We start from the raw sequence: 19,767 nt of genomic DNA on the forward strand, positions 1-19,767 counted from the left end.
GTGTGTCGGGTCTTTGTGCCGCGTGCGCCAACCACCCCAGTATGGCCTCCGTCCGTCCGTCTGTCTGCTGCTGCAGTACCAGGATCAAGCTACAACTTCAACTGCCCCTCCTCTTCCCGTTTTCTGTGTAGAGCTCTTGGATTGATTATATACATTCGTCTTTACCCGCAGGATTTGTGCAGGATTTTTTTTTATTAGTGTTATTGCTATCATTACTGGGAGATTCCTCGTCCCTTTGTCTCCCACGGGAGTCTGTCCGTTCGTGGTCTCGGGAGCACCAATGTAAGATCTTATGTATGATGGCCCGACCTTTATCCTAGCCCTTTATGGGTCAGGTTGGAAGACCAGACCGTCATATAAAAGGGTCATGCTTCAAGGTCTTCAGTTGCATCCACTTTGCTACTCCAGTGAGCAAATTACACAATCCGTAATCTTATTGTAATTGATACTTCGAAAACGTAGAGAAATTGCGTACATTTGAATCTGGTGTCATTTAAATGTTTATATTCATATATATATATATATATATATATATATATATATATATATATATATATATACATATATATGGGTGTGTCTTAAGCCACCATATTCGACAATGAATTATTTCTTATTGACACATGTGCTGGAATTCTGAATGACGCCGAGAATATATCTAGGCCCCATGTGGCCTGGTTGCTCGGGTCCATTTAAACTGACGTGACTAATAATAATTGTATTTGAGAACGGGAGGTCAGTAAGCAGTGGTATTCTGGTAGAGACCAAGCGATTTTAACAATATTAAAATGCTTACGATTCCTACGAAAATTACACGAGTGCTAGGTTTGTCATGGAACCACCTTCCATATGACTTCCTATTTTCACCCTCCCCGTGGGTCATGATATGGGAAGGGGAATGGTGGGGAAATCGCTTAATTGGACAGACATTTACATTTGTAGATGTAGTGTTTCTCGTAGCGCGTTCACTTTTTTTTTCTTCTTACTCTTGCGTAAGAATATATCCAAAAAATGTTACGTGATTTTGTAGAGGTGGGAGAGTTCGCTCTAGGAAACATCACGTCTGTCGGGTGTCCACCGACAGGAGGAGTAAGCTATCAGCAACATTCCGATGCTCCTGGATATTAACCCGTAAATCCGAGCGCTGTGGATGTTATATTCCCATGTGAACCGGAGACATTACACGCTCATTGGTGTGTCCGTTACCCACATCGCGGAATCATTGCCTTTAAGGAAGACGTCTTAGGGCGCAGGTTCCCGCAACTCTTGAAGAGACGTGCTATGGCCTCGAGGGTTTTGCGAGTGGAGCATTATTGGGCTGTGTCCATTGGCGTATGTTGTGGTTATCATGGCCTGACGGTGTGGGGTACTTTTCCATCTCTTGGAAGAGGGTCGCGAGTGTTTGTTTACGCAATGGCTTCGTTTCATCTGTAAGTTTTATTAATGAATATATTTTACTACGAATTTTTTTTTTTGTATGAAAAATCATAACATCCTTAGCTTTATTGGCATGTAATATTACATATTGCGTGTTTGTGTATAAAGTGGACAAATACAGAGGCTAAGTGATGGAGATGGTGCCTTTTGACTGGTAACTAGCTATGATGTTGGCCAATTTGATTATAATGTAGAGATATTCATTGATTAGAAGAAATTTAATGAGATGACAAAGGTTTTGCATTGGCATGACCTGCAAATGTACTGTATTCGTAACAGCCAGTGGAGGACATCGGCGACGGGTCTTGGTATTGGCTCTTCCAGATGTAGTAATTGACACAGAAGGTCGTGCAAGTGGTGCTTGCACTCCACCATCGGCTCAGTCTCCTGGTAGGCACCCAGAATCTAGAGATTCTTTTGAGGTGGACAGATGCAGACTGGGAGGTGCAAGGCCACGACCAGCATGGCGAAAACCTAGAGCTCTCTCTTGTGATGTGACAATGGAAGAAGAAGTTGGTCAAGAACTTAGGAGGATTGCTGACCGTTTTCATCTTGACCATGCCATCGAGGTAATGACCCTAATTTCCTTTGGTCTAGGTTGATGATAATAAGAAAAATAAGCTCTCAAGCAGGAGGTTGTAGGAGAGTGCCTGGTTAGAATGAACTGCATCAGTGTGGCATATTTAGAGTTGTGCCAGGACATGATGGTTAGTAAACTGAGACTTTGCTACGGATGATAGCTCTAGTTGCAGTACATTATACATCACAACTTAGTGAAAAAAGAAAGAGGGGGATGTAAGAGTGAAAATGGTAATGCGAGATAGTAAATGGGGAGTGCCTGAAGTATATGAGGATAGAACCTATCTTGTGGATGTATGTGCTGAGAGGGGTCTGTTCCCAGCTAATACCTTTTTTTCGGGCAAGATTATCCACAGATATACATGGATAAGGAGTGATGGAAGAGAACAAAAGGCTATGATTGACTATGAAGGATGAGACTGAGCATTTCGTGGTTCATGGGGATGTGGATCAGGGAGAAGTGGAGGTATGGTATGAGGAAGAATGGAGACAAGTGAAAGTGTTAGCAAGCAAGAAGATGAAGCAGAAAGAGCAAGGGGGTTTGAGGAAAGGTTAAGGGATGTTTGGATCAGAGTTTTGTTGTAAAAATGACCATAAAAAAGTCTTGCAAAAGTTGTTGTATGTGGCTTTTTGGATCTGGAGAAACTGTATGACGAGTTGAGTGGAATGCTTTATGGGATGTGTTAAGGATATATGGTAAAAGTGAGGGAATTTAAGTATGTTGGAGCTGTCTTGGGTAAGCGTGGTGATGTGGAAAGAGAGATAAGGGAGAGAGCATTACAGGGTAAAAGAGTCATTGGGTCCCTTAATAGAACAATGAAGGGTAGAGGTGTAAATAGGGAAATGGGGTTAAGGGACAACATAGTCCTCCCAACCTTGATTTATGTAGGTGAAACATGTATGTGGAATGAGTCACAGAGATCAACAATCCAGGCTGTGAAAATGGGCTATTTGACAAGAGCATGTGGTGTGACTAAATAGAATGAAGAAAGAAATGAAAGGGTGAATGAGAGATGTGGTATGGCAAGCAATGCAAAAGGAGTGAAATGGTGGAATGGGTGAAACGTAATAATTTGAGGGGGTTTGGGCATGTGGAAAGAAACAAGACTGGGAGTTTACAAGGAGAGTGTATTGTACAATTAAAAGGGTTGGTGTGAGTGGAAGACCACTTGTGACATTGGGTGGAGGAATACTGGAGGGAGAGAAACTGAGGAAGAATGCAAGGAATGGTATTTTAGAGGGAGGCATGTAATGACAGGGATGAGTGGAAACTCACTGTGGCCACCCCTTGATGGAAGTTCTTGGAGGGAATGGGCGTCATAGACAGATAGAAACTAAAATGGTTTTGTGTAAATGAGGCCATTATTTATTCTTGGTACTTCCTTGCAAAGGTGGGAGGAGCAGTTTTATAGTCTAATATGTTAAATATGTTTATGTAGAGTGACAAATGTTAGATATTTATCTTGACATTTGAGGGCAAGATTCAGCTTTAAGTGTACTTCCTCCTCCACAGAGAGCAAATGAGGAAGACGTTTCATCATGGAGGTGTGTGCTCAACAGTTTCAGAAGGAGTTTAACATCCTTCCTCTCCTCCTCCCAAAGTACAGATTGATTGTAGTACCAGTAGTTCATTAATTTCTTGAACTGCAGAGTTGAGGTATAAATGAAGCATAATTGCACATGAAATAATTATTGGGGCTTGATTTATACTTTGTACATACCAGGACACAGTCAGTGTTCGAGAGTTGCTGGAAACTTTTCTAAAACTGCCGTACTTTCTTGCCTTGCTCATTTATTCCTGCAACAATGCTTGATTTCTTTTAACATTTTACACTGTAGTCATTACTTTAAATTTTGTGCAGGTATTGTTTTGCAAATATTTCACATAGATAGTAGCCATGAAACCTGTTCATGGCTTTTTTTTATTCAAACATGAAATAAAGCATTAATCATTAATGTTTGTGGGAGACTAATTAGCTGCATGTTTAGGACCACATTAGTTAAGTAGCTGTTTGACTTGGGAGGAATTACTCCCAAGTTTGCTTCTGGTTTCTGATGTTGCCAGTTTTTATATTGCTTGATATTGTTAACAATCGGTATATGATTGTAGGTTGTTACTTTAGAATGTAGGTATCTTTAAATCAGGTTTATACAGTATATTGTATTTGCTCAACCAAAAGCAATTCTGTGGCTGTTCACTTTGATGTGTGCTCGCACATTATAGCTCAAGTCGGTATGCATTAGTCAGTTCAGGAATGAGGTTTAATGCTGTTTCTTCCTGTTGTTCCAATACCTATCCATGCTAATGTTGTATTGAGATATGTTTTGGGTAAATATATAAATCTCCAGAGTGCCTTTGTGTAATAATGAAATGGTAAAAGCTTTACTGATTGTTACAGATGGTGTGAGGCATCACAGATACATCAGACTACTTTCTTTTTTTTACTTTTTGTATACAAGGTTTCATGGCAGGAGTATTCTATTTATTTTTCTCGACATTAAGACGATGGTGATTGAGGTCTCATCATCTCTCTTACGTGTATTTCAGTTTTTAGGTTTCCTCGCACATAACTGAATTATGTTTAAAACTGTATGCATCAGACATTAGTGTTCTCCATACAAAACCAATCATTATGGTCAATATTTGGTTTCTTAAAAATAGTAGAATGAAAGATTTGAGTATCCTACGTGAATATCTTGCAAGGAGGTACACTATTTTTTTTCTCTATGTATCCAAGAAGGAAAATAAAGCCTGAACATAAAGGTAGTACAATAGAGAAATATGTACATATTTATATTTTAACTGCATTTCATCATATGCTAAATTTTAAGAAAATTAATGCTATCATAGGTGTATATTGTTCATGTTATAACACTAAGGACATTGGAGAATATTATATGAAAACTTTATTGCACTATGCGAGGTACATAGCCCACCAAATTTCTTCAGCAAAGTCTTAGATTGATGAGGTAAACTCTGCATGTTCTTAGTGCATGTGTTTTTGTATATATGTATTTTGTCATAGTGGCAGAAGTGTAGTGTTGTGGTAATGGGTGATGTTCAAAGTCCAAGTGGGTGACTTTGAATAGTGTTTGTTTGGAGATTGGGGTCTTTGATGGGTGTATATCTGGTGGGTAGGAGTTTTAGACTCGGTTAGTAGGTTGACTGTTTGGTTTTGGTGCTTGTTGAGAAATATTTTTTGGTTTTTGGTGCTTGTTTGGGAGAAGTTTGGGTTTTATTTCTTTATGTGCTTTCTTCTAGCTTAGAGATGAAGTATGAGATTGCATGATCTGGTGATGAGAAAGCAAGTATATTGAATGAGTTTTGTGTGTATAAGAAAGTGTATGTTTGTTTACGTGAGGAGTATAATTATATTTCTTCAGCATGTCAAGCTCTGCTCAAGTCGAGTAGCATGAATTGCATGCATTTACAATGTGTTCTTGTGTTCTGTTGTATCATATACCAGTGAAATTACATTTATTTACTTGCTGACTAACTAGAGGATTAATTTGTTCATTATAATTGATCTCATTTAATTTGTATATATGTACCTGTGCAATGGAATATACAGTTGTTGGATTATTACTTTGAGAATGGGATCTTGCACTAGGATATATATTTAGTTGATTTTTAATGTAATGGTTGTGGAACCAGATGTATGAAACTACCAATATTTGGCAGACATTAAATCTTAAATCATTGATTATTGTCCTTGTCTGATAATCACAGCCAGATTAAAGGGAGTAATCTTTACTTTTGTGATTGCATAAAGATTTCTCTCTTTTGACAGTTTTTGAGAAGTAAAGGCAAGTGTATCCCATCTGATCTCTCAAATGAGAAGAGTATTGAGCATGCTCTTTGTGTATAAATAGGAAATGCATCGGTAGAGTATGTAAAGTGCTTATGTTGTGGAGAGGTTTTCTGTTGTAAATCCAGTTCGTTGTCTTGTCAAGTGCTGAAGGTAAGCTGCTCGAGTTTGTGTAGTATGATTTTTACTGTATCTCATACCAGTGAAATGTCAGATATAAACTAACTAGAATTGTAGCTTGTTATAATGTAGCTGTAATTGATCTCATTATTTAATTTGTATATAACAGTTTATATGTACTTGTGCAATCTAAATCTTTCATTTGCTGTTAAGTACTGTAGTAGTTTAAAAGCATGTATTAGGATATATATGGTTGAATTTTAGTTGTGTTGGTGGACTTAAGAGTGTAATCTTTACTTGGGAGACTAAGAAAAATTTTACTTGGTGTAAGTTGCACTGATTTGATTATTTTGGCCATATGCATTTGTGTAGATAACATTCCGGATACTCTGTTGGGATACTGACAAACGGTATTCCTCTTTTCAAAGGAAGTCGCTTTTAAGAATGAGATTGAGAAGTAACTGATATCCCATATTTTTGAAGTTACTACAAGGTACTTTAGATAAGTAACTAAACCTGTATGATTTATGAAACTGCAATGAGTTTTTTTTATTTTATATAGCTCTCAGAATTGGGTATTTATTCCTTCTTTGCTTTTACATACTAACACTTAGAAACCAAATTATTGCACATAATATTCTTGCATTTCTATACAATTGCCATAAATGTAGTCCTGAACACCTAACACAAAATCAATTTGTTTTATTTCCTTGCCGCTTTAATACCAGTTATTTTATATCCTACTTGGTAAATCATGTTCTTTGCTATGAACAATATTTTTTCTTAAACATTGTTTGTGTAATAATCAGCAGTCTTAAAATGGGTAAAATGGTGGATAAAATTATTAGATTGTATTGATGTAAGCAGAATATTCTTAAAAGCACTTGTTAATATTTCTCAAATCGCATCAAAATTTAATTGGCATAATAGGTAAATTGTTATTGGGGACTGTCTATTAGGCTACTACATTGGTGAAACTATGATTTGTTTACTTATACTGCATGAGTGTAACTTGTTTAAATGAAAGTACAATTTTCATTTGTTTGGATATTTTGCATTTTTGTAACTGGGGTACTCTCCATTTTTATTATATTTCCTGTCTCAAAGTGCAAGCTAAATTTTCCTGCTTCATTTGGACACTGGAAAGGTTTTTATGCTTAATTCCTTGATAATTTTGCAGGCACTGCAATTTAACCTCTACAGTTAATCTGAATTGCAGCTACCATGCATTATACTGTCAACACTACTGATTCTTTCAGATCCTCAAACGCATACAGTTGCTCGTGCAGTTTCACTGAAAGCAAGTGTAGTAATCATCTAGAATATTAATAATTTATTTTTATGGGTAATTGTACAGAAATGATAATGAGATGTACTATCATTTGATCACTATTAATAATAGATTGCATAAACTACAAACTTGAATGATTTCATTAACTGTACAAAGTTATTTTCAATATAAGCTCATAATCTCTGTTGTAATCAAAGTAATTATGTTTTAAGTAAATACTGTGCGTAATTATCTGTATTAAGTAAATACTGTGCTTTGAAAAATGATTAAAGGGGGTTGAAAATTATCTGCATAATTTCCTGTATTGTACAATGTTTTTTCTCCATATGAAAAATAAATTTTGTAAAATTGGAAGTTGAAGTGGTGAGTATAGAAAAGTGAACCAGGAGCATAAAGTGCTCCTGTTGGCGGACTTTTCATTATTTAAATTGTACTTTTGATGTTCAAATTACTATTAGGTTTTCTTTATACATTGTTTGAAATATGTAGAAAAATAGATGTACCACTTTGCCAAACATCTAAAAATCTTCAGTGCTCTGAATATAACTACAAGACTTTAGTTCCCAACCCCAGGGTGCTGGCAGGAAGTTATCACACTACATATATTCAAACGATTATGTCTTTCAAAAGTCTGTGATTCTCCCAAATAATTTGTAAGGATATTTTCTTTTAAAAGCCAAAGTTAATTAAACCATGTTTATATTTTGTACATTAACTAGGAATAAAAGTGATGTATTAGATATTTTCAGTTCTTGATTCCTAACGTACCAAATAATGTAACCTTCAAAGATGACATGAAAGTCTGAAGAACTCAAAATTAATCAGGTCATATAGGAATTCTTGTAACTTTTTTACATGTTATGTTTCCCACATTAGCAAGGTAGGTCCTAGAACAAATGAACAGCCTTACTTTCTCGCATCCATTCTCTAGCTCTTAAAAGTAATGCACAGACACCAGAGACCCCTATTCTTTGTCAAGCCCAACATAATAATCCAAGGGTGTTCTGATTCAACCCATTGATATTATGTTGCCCCCCATTCCATATACAATGCAACTCCAAGTGTCTCAATTCCTGTGTTTCTGTGTGTTCAGCCCCAATTACTAATTCATTACATATTGCTAGTTATGTATAAAACAGTAATTTGCAGTCAAAAAAAAAAAAAAAAAAAAAAAAAAACTTTCAAATAAATCTATCTCTTTCATGCCTCACGACTTACTGCATGTTCAGGTTCCAATCATATGAAGCATCTTTCATCTCTGTATGTTCAAACAATCTCATAACACCATCTTCAATTCTCTATTAAAGCTCCTCTTACTGCCACACACCTCTCTTACCCTACCATTTCTTATTCGATCAACCCTCCTCGCACCACGTATTGTTCTAAAACATTCCGTGTATGCAACACTCTTAACATTTTGTCAGTTTTATCCGAGGCCCAAGCCTCCCGTCCATACAAAATTCATGGAACACCTAATACCATCAAATATATCTATCTTTGCCCTAACAGTGACAACTCTTTTGACACATTCTTTAACTGACATGGGACCTCTTGCATAACCTATGGCTCACTTCATCTCCTATGGTTCCATTTGTTGCCATATCCACTCCCAAGTGACTAAACCACTCCAAGTTCTATACAGTCAAACACTTCAAATTAAATGCATAATATAAATAACCCTTTCGCTCACATTTGCTGTTAACCTTCTCATCCAACACTCTCCTAAACTCAAATGGCTTCTTTCTAACCACTTGTTAACGTTGCAGTGTTTGCAGAGGCTCCTACCTAATGTTCCTAATGACTGCTATGTAATTCTTCAACCTACTACTACCTAAAAACTAAAATAAACTTACCATGTTGTTGGTCCAAGGTAGTTGTAGTTGATGTGGAAGTAGAAATAAACACAGCACATCTTCAAGCATCCCCAAAGTTATTTCAAGGTCAATTGCTAATTGGCTAATTTCAAATCCATTTCTTTTCCTTGATAAACATTCTTGAATATTCACTCCACCATACTGTACTTCTCTTCACCTGCATATGAGTGCTAGCTGCACATTCCCTTTCAAAAAAAATATCTATCTAATGGTTCAAAGTTTTGCCATTCATTACTCTCCTAAATAATGTACAACTTGCACACTTTAAGACATTATTATCTACAATTATTTTCAGTACATTAAACGTAACAGCTTGAGAAAGAATGCTTACAAATGGGGCTATTATTTATTTGTTCTTCATGCTATCTTGGTATGGCAGGAAAGGCAACAAGGGACAAAATGAATGCAATACCTAATGTCCATACACTGTAGACATCTAATAATGAATTCTCATTTGTAACAGACTTGATCTTCACCACATCATTATGTAATAGCCAGAAACTTTCTTGTAAATTTTACTTCATATTTCTTTCTCTAAGTACTTCATGAATGTAAACTATTACATCTGGTTACCTTCATTCATATTTAGTGTACTGTATAACTTTAATGCATCCTAAGCTTATACCTGAACCTTATCTGCCATTTCTAAGAGTATTAAATTAATTCTCTCAAATAATTATTCATGAACAAGTGAATATTTCATCAACAGTAATTTCCCAATTATCCTTAACATTTTTTAATATTCCGTGGTAAAAACTTTCTGGGCTCAGTTTTTCGGCAATGAAACTTCAGTCTGCAGTGATTTACAAAATCTATACATTTATGAATATAGTAAATTAAAAAAATATATATTACATATTTCACTAGTGTGCTCACAAACAAACCATACACATAAACATTTCATGATAAACATAAATATGAAAACCTGAAGAGACAATGTGAGGTACATATATATATATATTTATATTTATTCATTTATTTACTTTGTCGCTGTCTCCCGCGTTAGCGAGGTAGTGCAAGGAAACAGATGAAAGAATGGCACAACCCACCCACAGGCACATGTATAAACATACACGTCAACACACGCACATACACATACCTATACATCTCAGCGTATACATATATATACACACTCAGACATATACACATGTACATAATTCATACTGTCTGCCCTTATTCATTCCCGTCGCCACCTCGCCACACATGAAATGACAGCCCCCTCCCCCCCGCATGTGCACGAGGTAGCGCTAGGAAAAGACAACAAAGGCCACATTCGTTCACACTCAGTCTCTAGCTGTCGTGTATAATGCTACGAAACCATACACACAAAGCAATGATATGAGATTACTCGCTGGAAAAATATACATAGAAGCTCCTATCAAGAGGCAGGAACTTCCGAGTTTACTTTCCCAGCAAGAGTATATATATATATATATATACTGCTCGCTGCCTGTTGAATGGCCGACGTTTGCACTGACTACTACTCTGCAGAATCACTCTGCATTTTGTCCATCCTTGGCCAGTCACCACTCTTGTGGTTACACAACTCACAAATTCCTTTCACTAGACAAGAGGAACTCAAGACCACAGCTGGAACTTTTTATTTTAACAATCCTGCAGTAGATCAAGAGTGTCATGGCATCAAGGAGGGCTCTACACATCGTCTACAAAGTGGGCAACAGGAAGGCAGCGGCTAGATTCTACACAGAAATTCTTGGGATGAAGGTTTTGTGTCATGAGGAATTTGAAGATACTTGTAATGCTACATACTATGGACCATATTGAGGTAAATGGAGCAAGACAAAGATTGGATATGGTCTAGAAGATACCCACTTTGTGTGTGAACTTGTGTATGAATATGGCATTTCACATTATAAAATGGGTAATGACTTTTTGGGTATGTATATTGAGTCTTCAGAAGCTATAGACAGAGCAAAGGCAAATAGCTGGCCAGTGAAAGAAAAGGGTGACTATAGTATTTTAGAAGCTCCAGATGGTTACGAGTTTTTTGTTACCAAGCCCCAACCTCAAGACAAGAGATCCAGTACTGCAAGTAGTCTTGGCGAGCAGTAACTTAGAGAGATCAGTAAATTATTGGAGAGATTTAGCTGGGCTGACCATGTACAAGAAGACAGATAAAGCAGCTACCTTTGGGTTTGGTGACACTCAGGTAAAGCTGGTGCTGCAGGATATTGGTAAACCAGTGATTCGTGAAAAGGCTTTTGGCTGCATTGCTTTTGCCACTCCAGGTATTGAGAAAAAGATGAAAGAGGCTGAGGAGACTCATCAAACCATACGGTTCTGTTGATATACCTGGCAAAGTCACTGTGCAAGTTGTGATCTTGGCAGATCCTGATGGCCATAAAATTTGTTTTGTGGGAGAAGAAGGATTCCATGAACTGTGTAAAGTGGACCCAAGGGGCAATGAGCTCCTGAATGAAAGGATGGAGGAGGGTGAGTCATATGATTGGGCCATTTAAAAAGGTGGAAAGGCATCAGCCTAAGAATATCTTTTAGTTAAAATTTAATGATATAACAAGTATCTTTTTCAAGCATTTTGTTACTTACATTCTGTATACTGAGTAAGTATTAAGCTATTTTCACATCTAGAAAAGAATGTGTTCACTTTTAACTTTGTTTAACATATACATTGCTACATACAAAATTGTCATTAAAGTTTGTTGTCTCATTATATTACTTGTTTGAGATAATCCCTCAAAGGCTCAGTCCCCTGTTCTTAACGCTACCTCGCTAACGCGGGAAATGGCGAATAGTATGAAAAAAAAATATATATATATATATATATATATATATATATATATATATACACATCCCTGGGGATAGGGGAGAAAGAATACTTCACACGTATTTCCTGCGTGTCGTAGAAGGCGACTAAAAGGGGAGGGAGCAGGGGGCTGGAAATCCTCCCCTCTCAATATTTTTTTTTAATTTTCCAAAAGAAGGAACAGAGGGGGCCAGGTGAGGATATTCCAAAAAAGGCCCAATCCTCTGTTCTTAACGCTACCTCGCTAACGCGGGAAATGGCGAATAGTTTAAAAGAAAAGAAAGAATATATATATATTTATCCATTTATTTATTATTACTTAATCACTGTCTCCCATGTCAAAGAGGTAGAGCCAAGAAAAAAAGAAGAGTGGCCCATCCACTCATTTACACACATATATACATAAACACCTATACACATACAAATACATATCAACATATACATACATGTACATACACATAGAGACATATACACATAAACACATGTATATATTGAAACTTGCTTGCCTTCATCATTCCTGGCACTACCCTGCCCCACAGGAAACAGCATCACTAATAATAATAATAATAATAATAATAATAATAATAAAATATTGCAAGAGGTCACAGTGGTGCACGTGATCTAGTATACCCATAAAACCATGAGGAAAATGAAATACAATAAGTTTCCAAACACCATCCGGTTACGCTGGTTTACCAATGGCATCCGTTACATCTCATTCTTTTACATGAACTGATTGTTCTGCATCTTCTATGTCATTCTTATCTCCTCTGACAATGTGATCATTACATGAAGGTGCACTTAGGAACTTACAGTTTCATTTTCCTCATGGTTTTATGTAAAACACACACCCATATATATATATATATATATATATATATATATATATATATATATATATATATATATATATATATATATATATATATATGCTCATCTTCACCCATTCCTGATGCCACCCTCCCTACAGGAAACAGCACAAAATGCATGATGGAACAGAAAAAAGATAACATACATTCTCTTCTCCCACACACATCTAAAAGGTAGCGTCAGGAAGCAGGTGAAGAACAGCCATGTCTGCTCAACTGTAATGAATGCACTGACACCACAACTCTCTATCCACATCCAGGCACCACAGATCTTTCCATGGTTTGCCCCAGACACTTCACACGCCCTGGTTCCATCTATTCACAGCACATCGACTCAAGTATACCACATCGCTCCAATTCACTCTATCTCGTGCATGCCTTTCAAGCCTTCACCCTCTCAATCACTACCCTCCCATATGACTTAACAGGTACACTCAACAAACTTACATCTTTGTAGTTTGAACACACCTTTATCCCCCTTGCCTTCATACAATGGCACTTTAAATGCATTCCGCCAATCCTAAGGCACCTCATCATGGTCTATACATACAATGAAAATCCCTACCAATGAATCAACTGCAATATAATTCACTCCAACTGCCTTGCCATATTTCATCTTACATAAGGCTTTTACCACCTCTTCTCTCTTCACCAAACCAGTCTCATCAAAGAATATATAATATATATATATATATATATATATATATATATATATATATATATATATATATATATATATATATATATATTATAGCGCGAGGTAGCGCTAGGATACACTCAGTCTCTTAACTGTCATGTATAATGCACCGAAACTACAGCTCCCTTTCCACATCCAGGCCCCACAGAACTTTCCATGGTTTACCCCAGACACTTCACATGCCCTGGTTCAATCCACTGACAGCATGTCGACCCCAGTATATCACATCGTTCCAATTCACTCTATTCCTTGCACGCCTTTCATCCTCCTGCATGTTCAGGCCCCGATCACTTGCATATTCATTTATGAAATCACAACCTCCTTGGTTTGATTTGCTTCACTCTTCACATCCCCTTTCTCCCTTTCTTTGTGACTTGCCAACTTTTCATCTTGATTCTTAATTTCTTTTTTTTCCTTTTCTACTACTTTTTTCCTCCTTTCTTCCTCTTCTCTCTTCCTCTCTTCTAGTGACTGCTTTTCTTGTTTCTTATAATCTAGCTTAAGTTTATCACAGAACTTTTTGTGAATAGGCCAATGGAGTTTCTGACAAGAACGGTCACAGTACTGTGCCATCTTACACTTTGAACATTTCTTTAAATTTCTGCACTCTTGACCACAAGCTGAACAGGCTTTATCATCCTGGAAAGCTCGCTGCCCATTTATACATCCACTAAGTACACAAAGAGCTGATGAGTCACCAAACACACCTCCTGTCATGTTTCGAATCAACTGTATAAACAGTGGCCTATCAACATAGGGAAAACACTTGACAGCATCTCTTATGTAATATTCTAGGTGCTCCTCAAAACCATCTGTTGGACGTCCCCTAAGCCATTTTCTAATGATACTTTCAAATATTGAAGTATCCTTTACAAATCCCTCTTCTTTCATAATGGGCTCAAGCTTTTTCAGTTCCCTTTCCAAGGTCTTTAAAACAAATGCCAAATAATGAAACTTCATGCAGATAACCTGTAATAAAAGATATTGAGCTTTATTGTTTGCATTCATAAAATGCAAGGAAGGAGAGTATAATACAATATACTGCTTTCCAACTTTAAAGCTCAAAGTACATACACAACCCTCTTAGGGTACTTGAATCAATGCACAAATGCACCTACATCATATGAAAAACTTACAAAACATCCAACTATTAACTATACAGAGCAGTTTAGGCATTATGAAGTCAAAATTACTTTAACTGCCAATATAAATTGTTTTTTTTTGCAAATCACAGCTGGTTGGTTCTAAACGAAGCACCTAAAACCCACTGTTATCACATATTTACATGTCACTCAATAATAATTACTCTTCTCTTACAGTATATACACATCCTCTCATTCATTAAAACTGATGATACAATCCTAAAAATTCTGATCCATCTTTTCAACATACCTGAATTAATGTAATAACCTTAGCATCATCTCCAGTACAAACTGCAGCACTGAAATATTTATCTTATGCTTGTAAATAATTCATCAATTATGGGCAATCACTCCCTCAAAAACTCACTTCACCTGTAAATGTTCACATTTGTCTGTCTCTTCACAACCTGTTTTAATTGCCTATGTTAAAGCAGTCTGTATTATTCACCTGCATACTCCCATATAGTTTAAGAAATAAGCCTTTCAGCATTCTACATTTCATTTCTTATCATACCTTCCATGAAAAAATAAAAATGTAAGGATATGTTCTCCAGCTTTGAATACAAGGAAAAGAAATAGATCACAAAAGGAATAGTTAGATGTAGGATGAGAAATTATTATGGCTGGTTATTTTTCAGATGAAAATGTCTGAGGAATGATTTATGAAACTTAAAGCAATCACATTTATCTGGATACAAAATGTTCATGACTACTCTTAAAAAATAATTTATTGTACCACATCCCAGAAAAATCAAAGGAAAACAGTTGTTACATAAAAGCTTACCCTAGGGAACTGGTCATCCCTACCCTTTGCCAGCATGTTGGACTGTGGCTGGAGATCTCAGTTCTGCAAAAGTAATTCTAACAAACGGTGCATGCCTGTATGCACATGGTCCACCACATGAAAATGTGAATGGAGTTAATGATATCAGATAAATACATAGATAGTTACAACCTTTTATGTAGCAGAATATATGTCTACACTTACATTTGCAAACATTATAAAAAAAAAAAATCTCAGATCAGAACTCTGTTTACAATCATTTTATAGCGCTTTATAAAATAACTTAAAGAAACAAAAATTCTACTTCACAACCTGATACAATGACCATTTATAAACAATACCTGTCTCTATTCAATACACATTCTTTTGTCAGACTGATAAAACACAAAAATAATATTTTATATTTCTAATTATACAGCCATCCACAGTTACAGATCTAATGAATAGGGTGCAGGCATCATAATACCAGAACTAAATTATCAATCCATTTTCTTTTGCCTAAACTCCATGAACTTTCCTACCTTTAAACTGAAGATTTCAGCTTTATCCTGACATCCTTATGACAGACACAGTCTTGAACGAAACGAGTTTCCAGGTACATATCATCTTAATAATGTATCTTGCATTGAGTACCAAATGCAAACTCACAATACATCTAAAACACAGCTAGAGAAAGCAATACAGCACAAGAAAGCTTACTAGGTACAAATAGGATTTATAAAAGTACATTTATTTAAATCACTTACCTCATTGACATTCTGTGAACGTTTACTTTCCATTTCGCACATGTTATCCAAAACTTTCCAGGCACTTGTAATATGCTTCTGAAGCTCTTCTGAATTTTCGAGAAACAATGCAATCTTTACAGGATGAAGATTGACCTATGCAAAAACAGCAAACATCAAGAGAAACTGAGAAAGTCATGGGGAGGGGGTTGATCAGATGCATATCAGAATAAAAATTTCCTTAAAGTAGCTTTTAATTCATGGAATATATCACAGTAATTCTAAACAGTGTTCTGCACTTCAGGATCATGAATGTGAAAATCAAAAACTTTGCATGAATTTACCTATATACCACATTATGCAAAAAAAAAAGAAAAAAAAAAAAAAAGACAAGAAACTGTGTAAATGCTTACCTGCATAATAAGATCATAGAGTGGCTTGGCAACAGAAGCAGGTAGCTTTGCTTCCTTTTCTAGCCCAGATGGGACTGTGTACTTCATGACATCACTCATAGGTAAGTAATTGTTTATCAGTGCAACCACTGCATGGTTGCCAACAAATGCTGCCATCTGTGTAGCAGTTCTACCTAAAGTGTTTGTATGGTATGTTTTAGCTCCAGCTGTTAATAACTGCTGCACTGTGTTTATATTTCCAGAAAGTGCAGCAAAGTGCAATGGAGAGTACTGATGGTCATGTTTGTCAGAATTGACATCCGCTCCCTGAAAAAAAAGACGATAAAATCAAACACAGCATTACGTTGGTTTTAAGCATGTGCTGAGTCCTTTATGGCTTACAGCAGCATAGCAGGATCAGGAATTATTGTCCCCATATCATTCTATAACTTGACATTGATTTGATATAAAAATGAAAAATCGAGATAAGATATATAATCTGCAAAGTATCTACTGGCTTAGTGACAACTATCTGCAAAGTATCTATTCGCTTAGTGACAATTCTACTATTTAAGATTTCAAATGGTGACTGAAATTACAAAGCTCCTCAACAAATTACGTAAAAAAAACAAAATTTACTGAACAAGCAATATGCAAAAGGTGTCTAATCTTTGCACCTCCTTCTTAGAACCATTTGATTTAAACCACAGTAATAAATAAATAAACCCTTAAAGGTAAGTACGTTACTATAAAATGCTTTTCCGAAAAAATTCCTTCTTTAATAGGGACAGTTAATACAATGAATGAACTATTAACATTAAACAGTATAAAGCTATATATCTTTCTATTATCATATCTACCTACAATCATTACTCCAATCCCAACTAGATCGAATGGATCAGGTACATAAAGGCTCAGCAAAATCAAACATATCCTTAACCTGTGCCTAATGTGTTGAAGTGAAACAAACTTCCTCATCCATCAAATCCCAAACACATGTTGTTTGCACCTTCGGAGTTTAAAAGGATAAGTGGCATTTCTCCTTATGCTATGTATTTACTTTTCAACACTAAACTCCAAGTTTCTGATCTTTTATTCCATTCCTTTGTAACAAGTGTACATCGTAGTGAACAGGTATGTACTAATCAATTTACAGGTTTAAAAACTGTGGAAAAGCATCCTATGATTTTTTTCTGATATTCATAACCACATATGCTTTTCAGCATCATGATACGTGATCTTCAGCTTGATGATGACCTCAAACTAATCAACTTGGTTTTGGAACATGTTGTACTGCTGCATCTGGGATTAGTCAGGTAAGCTGAGGTTACCCTTATATATTTGTACAACAAAAGCAGTCCAATGATGTGATAGATAATCATCTACTGCATCATTTTTTCCATTTGCTACATATTCATTTTTCTTATAGTTGCCAGTAAAGAGTAAAATAGCTTTGGAGCCTAAATATTTACTTTATTTTGCCTTTATTTCTTATTAACGTTCCTCTCCAATTTTTCATGTCTTTCATTAAATCAAAGGAATAATTTTCATGTGATGACTGGGGACCAGGCTTTCCAATATACGTATACCAGTTATTTTTGTCCCAGGTCCATTAATGCTGTGAAATTCTTTGCAAAAGTTTCTAATTCATGAATTACCTCAACTTCTAAAGTGATGTCAGCAAACACTAAACTTTGAAAAGTTTTGTCATTATTACTGCCTCCACTTTGTGGAATTAACTTAAGACTGTCAGATACGAATAGAACAATACCAATTCTATACTAGTGCTAGTAACTGCTCAAAACTTTAATATTTGATTTTTGTCATTATAAATCATTCTAATTTTGTATTTAATTCAACGAATTTTTTTTTTTCACTTTAATATTTGATTTTTGTCACTATAAAATCATTCTAATTTTGTATTTAATTCAATGAATTTTGTACCCTCGTTATTTTTTCACCAGGAGCCAGAGGCAATTCTGAATGTACTTCATTATAAGGACCACAATGGAAGCGTTTTTTTGTACTTAATGTACTACCTTCAGTGAAATATCATATATGCATACTATAAATATTTTGCCTAATAACTCTGAACCAAACCAAATGCAATAATGGTGAGGGCTATGATTACCAAGGAAAAATGTGAAACATTCTTAAAAATCAACAAGACCTTTCAAAATCTCACCTTACTTCACCCAAGAAACTAAATCAACCATATTCCTTATATCACCTGATAAATAAATAATGGTCATGTGTCATTTGCATCACTTGTTAGGAAGTTTCTTTAGAGTGTGGCAACCAATCCTGAGGTGCCCCCCAAAATAATACATCTAAGCCCCTATGTGGTGCTGAAGATTTTGTGTCATATTTTTAGCAATTTCACCTACTGCTGCTCAATAACTCATTTTCATACTATAATGCTCAAATTCATGCCCTCTTAATCTAAATCACTACTACCAAAATAAGAGAGACCACTTTCAGAGCAATACGTTATTTCTGTGGTGCCCCTAAACTGGAACTTTGCCTAGGCTCAGCGGCCAAGAAATTTAATTTAAGTAAAAGTGCAAAGGAACCTAGACTAACCAACCACACCCTTATGCAAATCCTATTCACTTAATCTACTTGAAACTACTACTAATTCACTCACGAAAATGCATTGTCTAAAGTGACCTCTAACCCCTTTTCAATTAAAACCGCGCTAATTAACTTTATTCCAGATCATTCAAAATTAGTTAATTAATATTTCACAAATATGGGACGTACCCAGAATACTAGGAACAAAAAACTAAAGGGTCTTGAGCGTCTCAATGACCGAACTACAATAGCGTTATAAATATATATATATATATATATATATATATATATATATATATATATATATATATATATATATATATATATATATATAATTCTAAGTTACTCACATTAAATATTAAAGCATCATGACCTGTACACAAAACACTGAACCATAATGTAATTCTCAAAATAAGACGCGGACTTACATGTGCGATCAGCATCTTGGCGAGCTCGGCATTACCCTTGTAGGCAGCATGGTGGAGGGCTGTCATGCCACTACTGTCCGTTTCATTCACCTTGGCCTTCCCCTTCAGCAGTAAATTCCGTATTGCGTTAACATCACCTGAGCTAACCAGCCGGATTATCTCCGGAGCAGGAGACTTGCTCTCCTCGTTGTCTGCCATGCTGCGTCCTCTTCCCCCAGCTGACGACATGCCTCACCCACGGTACCTCAAGCACTGCGCTCTCTC

The 19,767-nt window shown here is 36.0% G+C and overlaps 2 protein-coding genes and 1 pseudogene across 4 annotated transcripts in view; 2 read left to right on the forward strand and 1 right to left on the reverse strand.

The window, feature by feature from the left end:
- The window catches only part of LOC139747613 (uncharacterized), a 26,879-nt gene extending 18,906 nt beyond the window's left edge, over positions 1 to 7,973 (forward strand). Inside the window, exons 4-6 of one of the 3 annotated variants that reach the window (XM_071660088.1) lie at positions 1,714 to 2,003; positions 3,527 to 3,558; positions 5,805 to 7,973. In XM_071660088.1, the coding sequence (XP_071516189.1) occupies positions 1,714 to 2,003; positions 3,527 to 3,558; positions 5,805 to 5,811 (329 nt within the window). In that variant the 3' untranslated portion in view covers positions 5,812 to 7,973. Of the gene's footprint in view, positions 1 to 1,713; positions 2,004 to 3,526 lie in introns of all 3 variants that reach the window. The other 2 variants (XM_071660086.1, XM_071660087.1) reach the window with 2 other exon arrangements.
- Positions 6,447 to 19,767, reverse strand: LOC139747614 (ankyrin repeat and MYND domain-containing protein 2). Its single transcript, XM_071660090.1, has 4 exons — positions 19,504 to 19,767; positions 16,523 to 16,828; positions 16,131 to 16,265; positions 6,447 to 14,427 (listed from the first exon to the last, which is right to left on the reverse strand). Exons 1-4 carry the CDS (start codon positions 19,729 to 19,731, stop codon positions 13,762 to 13,764), a joined length of 1,335 nt encoding a protein of 444 aa, XP_071516191.1. The 5' UTR covers positions 19,732 to 19,767; the 3' UTR covers positions 6,447 to 13,761.
- On the forward strand, positions 10,743 to 11,611 carry LOC139747615 (glyoxalase domain-containing protein 4 pseudogene; annotated as a pseudogene).

This window comes from Panulirus ornatus, chromosome 69 (genome assembly GCF_036320965.1).
Source record: "Panulirus ornatus isolate Po-2019 chromosome 69, ASM3632096v1, whole genome shotgun sequence".
Lineage (NCBI taxonomy): Eukaryota > Metazoa > Arthropoda > Malacostraca > Decapoda > Palinuridae > Panulirus > Panulirus ornatus.

Excerpts from the sequence above, each read along its gene's own strand:
- LOC139747614 (XM_071660090.1), bottom strand. The coding sequence starts at position 19,731 with ATGTCGTCAGCTGGGGGAAGAGGACGCAGCATGGCAGACAACGAGGAG. Across the intron at positions 16,829-19,503 it reads CCAAGATGCTGATCGCACAT|GGAGCGGATGTCAATTCTGA; the intron begins GTAAGTCCGCGT and ends CTTTTTTTTCAG. Across the intron at positions 14,428-16,130 it reads GTTCACAGAATGTCAATGAG|GTTATCTGCATGAAGTTTCA; the intron begins GTAAGTGATTTA and ends CTTTTATTACAG.